Source organism: Tupaia chinensis, unplaced genomic scaffold (assembly GCF_000334495.1).
Source record: "Tupaia chinensis unplaced genomic scaffold, TupChi_1.0 Scaffold145741_1, whole genome shotgun sequence".
NCBI classification, from domain to species: Eukaryota; Metazoa; Chordata; class Mammalia; order Scandentia; family Tupaiidae; genus Tupaia; species Tupaia belangeri.
The window spans coordinates 1,437,567-1,451,493 of record NW_006205599.1 but is presented as its reverse complement, the minus strand read 5'-3'; the positions used below and the strand labels follow the sequence as shown (position 1 = coordinate 1,451,493).

At 50.9% G+C, this 13,927-nt stretch overlaps 1 protein-coding gene across 1 annotated transcript in view; it reads right to left on the bottom strand.

Annotated features, from left to right (window-relative positions):
* Positions 1-13,718, bottom strand: part of REEP1 (receptor accessory protein 1) — a 70,796-nt gene extending 57,078 nt beyond the window's left edge. The window contains exons 1-2 of the mRNA XM_027768253.1: positions 13,477-13,718; positions 9,634-9,706 (exon numbers count right to left, since the gene is read on the bottom strand). Coding sequence (XP_027624054.1) covers positions 9,634-9,706; positions 13,477-13,718 — 315 coding nt within the window. The remainder of the gene's footprint in view (positions 1-9,633; positions 9,707-13,476) is intronic.
* Positions 13,719-13,927: the final 209 nt, after the last annotated feature.

Genomic DNA, 13,927 nt, shown 5'->3' with positions numbered 1-13,927 from the left:
TGGCCATCCCCCCTGGGGGGTGATTTCTCACTTTCTGTCTCTCTGTCTCTCTGTCTCTCTCTGTCTTTCTGGCGAACACATGCGCCCTATAGCAAAAACCTCTCAAAACAAACAAACAAACAAACAAGCCCCCTCCCCCCCCCCTAAAAAAAAGAACAGGCAGATCCTGGCAGGGCTTTCAACGCTTGGAATAAAGGAACTGCATCAGTGAGAGCTCAGTAACATGGCTAAGGACAACCACCAGTCTGCATCATGGGCAGACAGACCTCAAGCAGAAACCCACAGTCTTAACTTGCCCGAGAAACTCGAGAATGGAGTTTGAGATGCCAGAAGTAAAGAAGGAAAAATCCCAGAGCGAGGGACGCTTTAAAGAGACAGGCCCCAAAAAGCTACATGTATATTCCCTCCAAATCTTTGGCTTGCCCCTGAATTGCAAATACTCATTTTTTTTTTTATAAAAACAAAACAGAAAGAAAGAAGAAGAAACAAAAAGCAAAATCTGGAAAGCTGAAAGAGTTGGAGAAACAGAGTTTGGAGTTCAAGTTCTACCAAGTTAGAAGAAACTGATAAACATTCTAGAATTTCCAGTAAAATACCCGAAGGATCACACCTTCAGAGAAAAAATGACATCCCAGTACTAAGAGGTCAGGTCAGCTCCAGGACTAGGGGCAGAACTGACGTACACCTGCCCTGACAAAACGTGAGCCCTTGCTCCCACCAGGTCAAGGCGATGTCGGGCTTGACACTCTACACACGAGGGCAATGGACAGCTAGAGTTTCCACAGTGTGCCACGCATGAAGTCCAGAATATAAGGAGAAGTTAACCATGTGCACCAGTCAAAAGCGATGCGTTGTAAAATGACCCACACGGGAAGGTTCAGGGTTTGTGTCAGGAGACCTTCCTGAATACACTGGTATCCACACGCCTGTGATCCCAGGCTGACTGAAGCTGGGGGGGATGGTAGCATTGGACCCTGCTGGGGTTGTGTGCTCTCGCTCTCTGACTCTGTCTCTGTCTCTGTCTCTCTCTCTCTCTCTCACACACACACACACACACACACTTACCTGCTCATGGAATAAACAAATAACTTTAAAAAACATGTAAAGGGGGACCAACAGATGGCGTAATGGTTACGTCGCTGGACTTTCATGTAGTTGACCATGGTTTGAGTCCTGAACCCGGCAGCTTAAAACTCATGCCAGGTGCATATACATGCATGCCCAAGATCCCAAGAGGAGAATGAAGGAGAAGGGACTGCGGCGTGGCTGTCCACTATATATATATATAAAGGAATAGAAAAGTATAACCCATGGTTATGAGAAAAATTGGTCAATAGATCCACAGATGACTTAGAGGTAGAATTAGCAAGCAAGGACTTCAGAAAAGTATAAATACATCTTGAGTCAACTGCCATAGGGCGGGCGCCACCACGCCCTCAGGTTGAGTCAACTGAATATCTACATGTAAAAGAGCACAGCTGGACTCCTACCTCATGTTGTATATAAAAGTTAATTCAAACTAAATCAGAGGCCTAATGTAAGAGAGAAACCACAAGAAAACATAGAAGTGATCTTTTAAATTGGTTTAGGCAGTGGTTTCTTAACTATGGCAACCAAAGCACAAAAAGCAAAAGAAAAAAACAGACATTTGGCCAGCCCATAGCCTAGAGATCCTTAATGGCCAACCATGGTTCAATTCCCAGCTCCAACGACTTGAAAAATATGCCAAGCACATGTGCATGTGCTCCAGATACTGATGGGATGGAAAATGGAGGAGAAGGGGATTGCAGCATGGCCATGTCCCACGGGGTGTGTGTGTGTGTGTGTGTGTGTGTGTGTGTGTGTGTGTGTGTAGAGAGGGATGCTTCCTTTCTCTTTCTCTCTATCTTTCTCTGGAGAGGACACACTCTCTGGCAATGAAACAAAGACAGGTACATTAGACTCCATCAACATTAGAAGCTTAGATGCCTCAAAGAGCACCAAGAGGAAAGTGGAAAGATGGCCCCGACGACGCAGCAGTGAACGCCATCCTCTCTTCTCCATCCCCTCTGCCATTTGCCTGCTCCAGGCCCCAGTGTCTCCTGTCTAGAATGGAATTACAGCTTTGGGCTTGGTCTCTACACCTCTGTCACCTTCCTAATCTGTCTTCCATATTCCAGTTAATAGGACCTTAAATGCCAATTGGATGACTCTTCTTCCTCGTTTAAAGCCACCTGCATTCCTGAAACTGGCTTGGAAGGCCTTGACGAACTGGCTCCTAATTATCTCCATCACCCCCTCCTCTACCCCTCTACCCTCTCACATTTTCCACTCCAGGCACAATGAACTTCTTCTTTATTTTAAAGAATTATTTTCTTTAACTTTATTTATCCATTTATTTATTTATTTTAATTTGACCAGAGAAGGACACAGAGAAAGGAAGAGAAAGTGAGAAAGCAAGTTGCCAGGTCCAGGACTTGAACTGCAGTCAGCCATGTGGGAGTCCAGTACCTTCAAGCACCACGCCAGCCCCTACCATGAACTTTAGTGAACTTTTTTTTTTTTTTTTTTTTTTTGCTATAGGGCATGTGCACTCATTGGAGAGAGACAGAGAGAGAGTGAAAGAAAGTGAGAAATCACCCCAAGAGGGATGTCCATGCCACAGTTCCTTCCCTTCCATTCTCCTCTTGGAATTTTGGCACGCACATACACACACCCAGTGTGATATTCAGGTTGCTGGGTCTGGGACTCAGAGTCGGCCATGTGGGATCCAGTGCCTTAAACTCCTCACCACCTGTTTGGCCAATAATGAATTTCTTTCAGTTCCCTGAGTAGAGCATCTTTTTTTGCCTCGACCTCAGCCCTCAGATCTCAGCCTAAATATCACTTCTTCTAGGAAATGCCAACGGTTTGAGTAAGTACACGTCCTTTTCCTCCTCCTACGTGCCACATATGTTGCCCATCATCACACGTATCACACACTGTTTTGCAAGTTTATTTCCCTGCTCTTTCTCTCTTTCCTTTTTTTCAAATAATTATTTATTTTATGTATCTTTATTATTTTTTTAAATTTGTTACAGGACAAGTGCACTCACCAGAGAGTGAAAGTGAGAAAGCAAGCTGCCGGGTCCAGGACTCAAACTGCAGGTGGTCATATGAGAGTCCAGCACCGTAACCACCATGCCCCCTGCTGACCCCTCCCCTACTCTTTCTACTGGACTGTAAGCTCCCAGAGGGCAGGCGTGAGTTCAGCATGTCATTATATCTCTGGTACCCTCAATAGTGCCTGGCACATAGGAGGTGCTGAATGAATGTTTTCAGTGACTGGATGAAAATGTTAGCATGGTTAATGGGGAAGAAGAGATGGTTTCAAAAACATTGAGAAGGAATACGTGTTGAGAAATACTGGTCTAGGTAGCTTTTTCAGAGGACAAAATCCTATGGCTTGTGAGGCCAGAGACACTCCTATAGGTGCATACGGCAGGGATGGCGACACCTCCATGGAAGAAAAGGCACCTACAGAAGTCAGGGCATCAGTGAGGGAAAATCACAGGGCCGCTCACGCCAATAAGAAAGCAAAAAAGAGGGCTGGCTGGTGCCAGGGTGGTTAAAGGCAGCTGGATCCACACGGTCGACTGTGTGGTTTGAGTATCAGACTTGGCAGCTTTAATAACACCAGGCAGAGGCCAGCAGATGGTGTCGTGATTAAGGCACTGGACTCCTACATGACTGACTGTGGTTTGAGTCCCAGGCCCGATCGCTTGAAAGTCACGCCAGGAACATATTTGTGTGTGCCCAAGCAGAGGAGATTGGAGGAGAAGGGATTGCAGCATGACCATTCCCCCCAGGGGGTGATTGCTCACTTTCCCTCTGTCTGTGATGAGTGCATGTGCCTTATGGCAAAAACTTAAAAAAAAAAAAAAAAATGAAAGGAAGAAAGGAAAACACCAGGCATGTATGCATGGATGCCCAACAGCCTAGCAGAGAACATGGCATCTAAGAACACCCGACAGACCTCTGGAGAGGCGAGACCAAGTTCAGGAGGAAGGTCGGGCTACAGACAGAGACGACGAAGCACTGGCAGAGTGAAGCCTACCCTATTATCCTGAAGTCTCCAGCTCTCACTCCTCCACGCTGGAATCTGTTCATGCAGAAAGAAGGATCTGAGGATGACTCACGGAGCGTGACAAAGTGAATGGAACACGGTGACTCAGAAATGGAAGTCGCATTCATTTAAAACGACCAGGAAATGCTTTTCCACATTATACCACACAGAAATCAAATTATAGTCATTTTCTTTTTCCTAAGTTTGAAACAGAAGTCTTTGGGTTAGGGATTCTATCCAGCCCTCCCTATAAGGCAGGGGAGGAGTATGCTGGCTGGGCCTTCATCCAGAACACAGGGAGCTTTGGCCAATGTGAGAAGAGTAACGGCCAGGAGGGGCTCTGGATGGAGAACTTCATGGCGCACGGAGAGGCCCTCTGGACTGCTCAGGGGCACGACCCAGAAGAAGGAGACAGGATGTAAGCTGTGACCCTCAGCCATGGCAAGAGGCTCCCAAGCTCAGCGCGAGCAGCAGGCTTAGAGACCTTCACAAACCTCAGAGGCAGGCCGGGATTCCAGTCCATCAGGCCCTGCCTTTGGGTTCCTGGCAGTCTGCTAAAGGCCTCCCTGCAGGTGGCAGAGAGCAGGGTTAGCCACTTCTGGAGCCTCCCCTCCCCTTCAGACTCTCCTCTAACCAGGCACCCAGACATCTCTTACGCCTCTCACCCTCCTCTTGCATGAGGAATTCTCTAACCACGTGACTGACAAAGAGAAAATGTGAGCCTGCGAGCCTGGTTTCCAGATGGCCCCGTACCATCCGCGGGCATGAGCGCATGGTCAATGGCTATACAGTCAGGGAGGGCCCTGAGAGAGGGAAGCAGAACTCCCCCGCAGGCAGAACTTGAGCCAGTGTGCTTAGCCTGGACAAGGAATACCCTGACAGCACGCGTTCACACTGTCACCAGGTGTATTAACAACATTCCCTTATTTTCTGTCTCCTCGGTGCTCTGGCATCTGGGGCCTCACTGACTTTCAAAGAGACTGCCCTTTCCAGGGAGAACCCTTCTTAGAGACAGCAAAAGACATCCCCTAGAGCTTGTCTTATTTATTTATTTGGAGAGGTTTTTGTTTGTTTGTTTTTTTGTTTTTTGTTTGTTTGTTTGTTTTTGCTATAGCACACATGCACTCGCCAGAAAGAGAGAGACAGAGAGACAGAAAGCGAGAAATCACCCCCCCGAGAGGGGATGACCACCACCGCAATCCCTTCTCCTCCATTCTCCTCTCAGGATCTTGGGCACACACTCACACATGCCCAGTGTGAGTTTAAGCCACCAGGCCTGGGACTCGAACCCTAGTTGACTACATGGGAGTCCAGCGACATAGCCATTACGCCAACTGCTGGTCCCGAGCCTGTCTTTCACACATAAACTAACCAGTCCAGACTCCATAGTTCCTTGTTTAAGTTCTCTCATACCTTAACAGAGCTCTTAGAAGTTAAGACAATATGGGACCAGCAGTTGGCGTAATAGCTATGTCGCTGAACTCCCATGTAGCCAACAGCAGTCTGAGTACCGGACCCAGTGGCTTAAATGCATACCAGGCGCGTGTGCATGCGTGTCCAAGATTCCAAGAGGAGAATGGAGGAGAAGGGATTGCAGCATGGCCATCCCCCCGGGGGTTGATTTATCGCTTTCTATCTCTCTATCTCTGTTTCTCTCTGTCTTTCTGGCAGCGCACGCGCCCTATAGCATAAACCTCTCCAAAAAAAAAAAAAGAATAAGGAGAAGTTCAGACAATATTCCCCAGCTATGATGACTTTAGGGCCAAGGACCAAACACTACAGGCAGCCCCTTCTCCACTCTGGAGCTTGCTGAAATGATTCAAACTGGCCAATCCTAGGGCTGGGTCTCCTGCCAGGCCTTGGCTTTCTCACAAAAGCACGATAAAGGCTGTTTGCATCTCCGCAGCTCTCCCTCTGCCTCCTAACTGGCCCTGGTGCTTTCCCACGCGGCCCTTCATGTCTCCTAGGGAATCGTGAGTAAAGTCTTCCTTCGCATTTTCCTGTCTGTGTGTCTCACCAGCCCTAGGTAAAATGGGTTCTGGGTACATTTTAAAACACCAGGTAGGAGTGGATAATAGAAGGAGGGAGGGAGAGGAACAGGGGAAAAAACAATATGTTTAATTGACACAAAAAGGAAAAGTTATTTGGTGATGATAATGTATATGGTAATACCTTTGTCTGGACTGATAATGCACTGTATGTGTGCTGGGGAAAACCATGTTGTACATTCAAAAGATGCATAGTGATTAAGTGTAAAAAGTGTACATATATGTATGTATGTGGATAGATAGATAGATAGATAGATAGATAGATAGATAGATAGATAGATAGAAACACACCAGGTAAGGTCTTGGCTAAGATGTGAGGTGCTCAGAGGCGGTGGGGATCAGGGTGGAGGTGGTCTGGGAATGAGGGGAACGGGCCAGAGAATGGAGGGACCTGTGGCCCATGCTCTGCTCCCCCAAAGGTCCCAGAGCAGAGGAGGTGCTCAGGGACCAAGTGGCGGAGATGACAGGCCTGAGGACGTCAGCCAGCCTTTCTCGGTGTGACGGTGCATGTTCAACGGCTCACGTGCCATGTGACTGTGTGAAGTGACAGAGGCAGAAAGAGGGCTCGGGGACGTGGCATCCTCTCACCAAGGCTGACCTGGCCGTGACCACCGCTCAGAGACCGCGGTGTCGGCGGAGCCAAGCATCTCAAGGAAGGTTCCACATCTCGAGGCACCAGCCAGTCTCTCAGAAGAGGTGCACTACCCCGTCCCTCACGGAGAGGTGGCATAAGACCTTCTCTGGAGTGTTTATTTATTCCGTTTGAGGACATGCTTTTCCCACTGCCCTGCTCTTGGCAGCTGCACAGCTGGGACTCCAGGCATGTCCTTTCCATTTCGATGGATCCCACACAACACTGCTTCTCTGGGGAGTCACTGACCTTACCATGTGCCTGTCTTGCCTGGAGACGGCTGGCTTTATACAACGCTACCTGGCCTGGGAAGGCTCGGGAAGAGAACCCAGGAGCCTGCATTCTGAGAGGTGCACGCACGCTCCTGAAGGATGCAGCTTCTTCTCTGAACCAGGGACCCACATCCATGCTGCTTCTCGACCAGAATCTAAAGGTTCCCGAACCAAGAAATGAAGGTGGAGTTTATGAGTGAGCCTCATGCCAGCTTCCTGCAACTCAAGGTGTGGTACATGGATCAGCACCACTGGCATCACCCGGCAGCTTGGTGCGAACATCCAAGCTGGGTCAGCTGTGGTGGCACGGCAGGAACTCAGTGCTCTGTGACGCTGGGCACACGTGGGGAGGTCCCGGGCTCACACCCCACCGTCTCCTGGTGCACTCTGTGCATGTGTCTATGAACCTAGCTGGTGGAGGCTGCGGGTAGATTATGAGAGGAGGAAGCTGTGGATGTCTCTCTCTCTCTCTCTCTCTCTCTCCCTCTCTTTCTCTCTCTGTCTCTTTCTCTCATGGAAAAAAGAAAATGAACAAACTTTAAAGAAAAAAAAGAAGAGGGATCCAGAATCTGGCCCAGCCGTGGGTGCACAGTGGCAGCACGCTGCTCTACAAGCTGGAAGCAGCCACCCAGAATAGGAGGGTGCGGTTCCTTGGTTGACCTATATACATGCTGGGCGTGTGTGCGCGTGCCTGTGGTCCTGACTGGCTGGGAAAACTGGGGAGGGCTGCAGCGTGAGACCCTGCTGGGAGTGTGTCTCTTTCTCCCTGTCCGTCTTTTTCTCATGAAATAAACACATAGAGGGTGTGTGTGCCGTCAGGAGACAGACAGAAAGAGAGGGAACGTGAGAAAGCACCTCCCCACACACGGAGGCTGTTCACATCACAAACCCTTCTCCTCCGTTTCTCCCTCCCATCAGGATTCTGGGCATGCACATACACATATGCCCAGCATGTTTCTTAAGCCAACACTCGAACTATGCAGAAGGCCATGTGGGATCCAGCCAGATCATGTGAGTGTGAGAGTGTGTGTGTGCATGAGTGACTGTGTGAGCCAGAGTGTGTACGCATGAGTGCAGGGGAAGGGGCAGGTCTCCCCTGACACTACTCAGTTCCCTTCTTCCTTTCTTGTCCCCAGAAACCTTCTGATCCCGACTCTCCCGCCTCCCCTCCTGGGAAGAGCACGTGCTCTGCAGCCAACGCGCACAGCTGCTCTGCCTGTCAGTTACGGCTTCCACTCTGAATTAATGAATTGCCATCCCAGCCATAAGCCAGGCTCCTGTGAGTTTAGGCAGAGTGAAACTATGTGCCAGGGCTTGATCTCTCCCGGAGGAGCTGACAGAGCTGAGCTTCTGCCCCTGCAAAGTGAAGGATCAACCTTGCACCATGGTGACCCCAGGCCTTCCCTGCCCAGGCACAGCTTCCCTGCACTGGAGGTGCGGAGGGGTCGGGACAGGCTGCCTAATGCTCTACACCGCACCAAGCCAACTGAGAACCAAGAGCTGTGCTTGCAACTTAACAGCTATTTATAGTGTGCACACTGAGATTCCCTCACATATGCCAGGGACCCGGTCCCCAGAGTAGAATCACCCCCCTCGAATTCCCTGCTTAGTAGCATCAACGTGCAAGCCAACTGCAAAGTGCAAGCTACTCTGGGAGCCAAGAGTGGGAGGTGAGTTGGAGGTGGCCGGTTTTATTACAGGGGCCTAGGAAATCTGAGAAGGAAAATGATTCTCCAAGTCTACTCTGTATTATTTCTTCACCTATGTCAAACCTGCTAAGTGACATCTGTGTCAAAGAGGGACAGAGGTTGTTCTTACCCACTCCACTGCTCAGGTGAGGACACTAAGGCTCTTGGAAGTCTAAGCCTCTTGTCCAGCATCGATTATATCAATAAATGTCGGAGCCAGGACTTGACCTCATTCTCGTAATGCCAAAGTCTACAGCCTCTGCGCCTCAACCTCGGCTTGCACACTACGTGGGAATGCACACCCTTCGCTCGCTACCTGCCCCAGTGGGTCTTTGTCAGTCAGGGCGATCTAACGGTTCTCCTGTCTGAGGGCACCACACACGGCCAGTCACTAATACAACCCTCTAGCCAGCAAGTCCTCCTGGACCCCCTTCCCACTGTGAGGTACTACAGAAAACAGAGGATGATAAACAGCCCCTGCCTTCGAAAAGCTCATCAAGCAACAGGGCTTTGACCATGGTATCCTGGAATCACAGCTGGCGTGGACCAGAGCTGCAGAGCCAAGAATAAAGCCAGGTCTGCCGGACTCCGGGACCTGTGCTGCTGCCTCCACACCCGACTGTGTCCACACACAGGTCTGCAGAGTCCCGCAGCCAAGGAAACGGGGGCTGAGAGAGGCAGTCACTGGCAGATGTGGCGGAGTCGTCTCCTTCCTCTACCTCTCTGCTTTCTTCCAAGTTCGGACAGGGGACAGGTGTAGGCAGAGGGCAGGACTCCCAGGAGGTCTCACAGAAGTGATGAAGTGACTCCTGTGCCAGACCACGGAGGGCACCCACCTTCTCCCACCACTTCGCGCCCAACTGCCCCCACCCCACCCTAGAGGCCTCCTCCAAAATCGAGTGCTACTTACATATTCTTTAATGTCCTTGGACTTGACGGCCTTGTAGGAATAATACGCAGGGTAAAGGGTGCCAAATATAAGCCTGGAGGGAAGAGAGAGAGACAAAGAAAAACATGACTTTCATTCACCTTGTTTGATGGAAAACATTGGCGTCGATGCCAGCGGCAGTCCTCCACGCTGCAGAAAATGCTTCTGTGGGGCTCGATTTATTTTTATGACTGCTCTGAGGTTTTCTGCTTCAGCTGGGGCTTGCTGGGAACCTCCACCCTGTGACACCCCACGCCCACCACCCTTCAGTCTGTGGTTTGGCAGCGTACGAGAGCGGTTTGGGGTCATGGAAGTCAAAAGCAGGGCATGGAGGAATAGCCAGGCTGAGCAGCGGAACCCCCGCGATGAGAGGCCACCCCTCGTCTCCTGAGCGAGCCCACACGCGATGCCCTGTGGAGCACACCCGCACCGTGGCTTCCTTCCCCACCGAACGCGTTCCCTCCAAGTGTCTTCAAATTTCACTCCCCTAGACTCGACCTCAGCACCCTGCAGCCAGAATAAGCTTTCTAAGCTGTAAATCCAGTCATGCCGGCCCTCCTGCCCCACACCCTTCCCTGCCTTGCATTCGCCTGCTTCTCACGGCGCTGAGGATGAAGAATCACACATGACCGACGGGATGGTCCAGGCGTCAGGCCTCCCTGGCCTAGCCCAGGGCTTCGCTGGGTCATTAAACACTGTTTTAAATGAATAATTAAATAAGTTGGCTCTCTGCACCGCCACAGGTACATGACATACATGACCCGGCTCCACCTGCCCTGCTCTCTCCACTTTGCACCACCCCCCACAAAGCCTTTGCCCATGGGCTCTCCCTCTGGACGCTTCCTCCTCCTTGGCCCGGTTAACGCCCATTCATCTGTCAGATGTCAGGTACAACACAACAATTTTCTTCTTCTTCCTTTTCTGAGATTTTCGCCACAGGGCACGTGCACTCACCAGAGAGAGACAGAGAGAGAACGAAAGAAATCGCTCCCTGGGGAAAGGGCCAAGTTGCAATCCCGTCTCCTCCATTCTCCTTTCAACATTTTTGGGCATGGGACCAGCAGTTAGTGTAATGGCTATGTCGTTGGACTCCCACGTAGTCGACCGCGGTTCAAGTCCCGGACCCGGCAGCTTAAAACTCATGCTGGGCGCGCATGCGTGCGTTCCCAAGATCCCGAGAGGAGAATAGAGGAGAAGGGATTGCGGCGTGGCCATCCCCCTTGAGGGGTGATTTCTCACTTTCTGTCTCTCTGTCTCTGTCTGGCAAGCGCATGTGTCCTATAGCAAAAAAACAAAACAAAACAAAAAAAAAACCCCCAAAAAAAAAAAAAAAGATTTTTGGGCATGCACATACATGTGCGCAGGGTTTTGTTTTTGTTTTTGTTTTGTTTTGTTTCTTTTCAAGCCACCAGGTCCGGGACTTGAACCATGGAACTGGTCATGTGGGATTCAGCACCTTAACCACCACACCACCTGTTGACCCCTCAGCACAACTTCTTACTAAAAATCTTCTCTGACCTCTTAACCAGGTCCAACCTCTCCACGAGAGTCCCAAAGCACAACGTCCACGTTACCACAGTGTGCTTTCATTATTGTTTATGTGGTGCTTTGATGGACAGCCAGCTCCCCACTGGACTGTGAGTGCCTTAGGGCACAGAATGGATCGGTTTTGCTCAATACTGTGTTCCCAGCACATACCACAAAGTAGGCCAACAACAGATATTTTCATTTTTCAAAGTTCATTTATTTCTTTTTTAAATTATTTTATTCATTTATTTATTTTTATTATTATTTTTTCACATGAGTTTTGCTAGAGAAAGACAGAGAGAGAGAGAGCAAGTTGCCAGGTTTGGGACTCGAACTGTGTTTGGCCATGTGGGAATTCCAATGCCTTAACTACCACGCCACCTGCTGGTCCCTAAAGTTCATTTTTTCTTCCATGAGAGAGAGAGAGAGAGAGAGAGAGAGAGAGAGAGGTAGTCAGGTCCTCATGTCGCCAATCTCCCCGAGGCTCAGCCAGCCTGGATCATGGTTGTGCACGTGTGCACCTGCTATGCTCAGGGAGGCACCAGGACACGAAACCAGGACTTTCCCATGTAAGGTCCAGTTGTGCTACCACTTTGCCCAACAGACATCTTTAAAGGAATAAATGGATAGAATGTCAAAGCTGGAAGGGTTTGACCTTTTCACCTGACAGAGGCCAGCCCCAAGCTGACAACTCATGTGCAAGCTCTTTGGGTGTGGGAGCCACCCTGGCCCAGGCCCCATGTGGGCTGGCAACTTTGGCGACAACCCATAGTCAGAGCTTCCAGGGTCCCTGCAAGAAGCCTTCCTTTGACATTAAGGAAGCCCCAAACTGTGGCTCATTAGGTATTTTGAAGCCGTACAGAGAATTCGCAGTCCAGATGCAATTTACCGAGCAGGGTCAGCTTTACTACACGCACCATGGCCGGGGACACCCTGACATTCCACACTCGTCATGTTCCCAGGGAAAACAGAAGGTAAACTGAACTGAGTCCACTTTGTCCTTGAAGAGGAGAGGGCTGTGCTGGCACTGCCCCACTTAGACTGCCTTGGTCAAGTGGACCCCCTGTTCAGGCAGGGCAAATGCACAGAGCGGCCAGGCACTCATGCGTCCAAGACCCCGTGTCCAGTAAGGGGCAAAGCAGGGCTGGAACCCAGCCAGGTGGGGCCCCTCCGAGCTGGCTTCTTGCCACTGCTGTGTCCACGGCCTAGAGAACAAGGCCATCCTCTCAGAAGACTGAAATGATCTGTGTGAGGGAAGGTAAGTCAGCGAAGGAGACAAAGCGTAATGGAAGGAAGGAAGAAAAGCAGGGCCGGAGGTGGGAGGGAAGAAATCCAAAGGAGAAGTTGGCATCAGTGCTGAGGATGCCGGGCAGGCCCCGGGGCCGTAGCCAGGAAACTCACTGGGTTTGGTGATGGGCCCTGCTAAGGACAGTCTCCCCAACTCCTCCTCCTACCTCTGTCTGCTCCTCTCCTAAGATGCCAGGAGGTAGAGGGAGGGGGCTCACCTCCTCAGTAAGGCCTTTCCTGATCTTTTTTTTTCTTCTTTTTTTTGACAGGGTGTGTGCACTCACCAGAAAGACAGAGAGAGACAGAGAGACAGAAAGCAAGAAATCACCCCTCGGGGGGGATGGCCACGCCACAATCCCTTCTCCATTCTCCTCTCGGGATCTTGGGCACGCACGCACACGCGCCCAGCGTGAATTTAAGCCACGGGGTCCGGGACTCGAACTGCGGTCGACTATATGGGAGTCCAGCGACATAGCCATTACGCCAACTGCTGGTCCCAATCTTTTTTTTTTTTTTAGAAGTTTTTGCCTTAGGGACGTGAGCTCACCAGAGTGAGAGACAGAGACAGCGAGGGGGAAAGTAAGTAATCACCCCCTGGGAAGGATAGCCACACTGCAAATCCCTTCTCCTCCATTCTCTTCCTGGGATTTTGGGCACACCTGCACACATGCCTGGCATGATGTTAAAGCCACCAGATCCAGGACTTGAACTGTGGCCGGCCATGTGGGAGTCCAGCAATGTAACTGCTAGGCCATCTGCTGGCCCCAGCCCTCCCTGATCTTGTTGCCTCCTTGAGTCTCCTCCTGTTCTATGTTACCACAACCCCCCTCTCCCCCCCGCACCTTCCCCTCTCTTAGCTCGTCCATAACGAGGGCTAAGATCGGACAATCTGTTCAGTGTCTGTCTTTCCCACAGGACTGCGATCCACAAAGCCAGGGACGGTGTCAGCCTCATTCATAACCGCACCCCTGTGCCTGGCACCGAGGACGTGCTCACTGCCAGTGTGCTCACTGAGTGGTGTCGGAGGGCGATGAAGCCAGACTTGGCCCCATCCAGACTCCGCTCACGACCTTGGGACTGAGATCTCGGCAGTGTGGTGGGTGCCAGACGGCACTGGGCTGATTCAGCAGAGCCTCGGGCACGACGCCATGGGCTCCAGGAAAATGACAGGCGGCTGTTTGGGCACAGATGCCAGGGTATCGTTGTATGCGGGGAAGGTGTCCAGTCTGCCGGAGGCAGCATGTGAGCTGCATCGCGACCCAGCAACTAAATGGTAGGCTCCTCTAAGACTCCAGGAGCTGTGACAGCCTCTGAGTGGCCACAGCTGGGAAGCCCCAAGGGAGGCTGGACAGGGAGGCCAGTCTTAGCCGGTGGGACGCATCTCCTGCCCAGAGCTCCAGGACAGGAATCACTGCTTTCCGAGTTGTACCCTCTGCCTGGAGCCCAGTTCACCAGAGTCCTA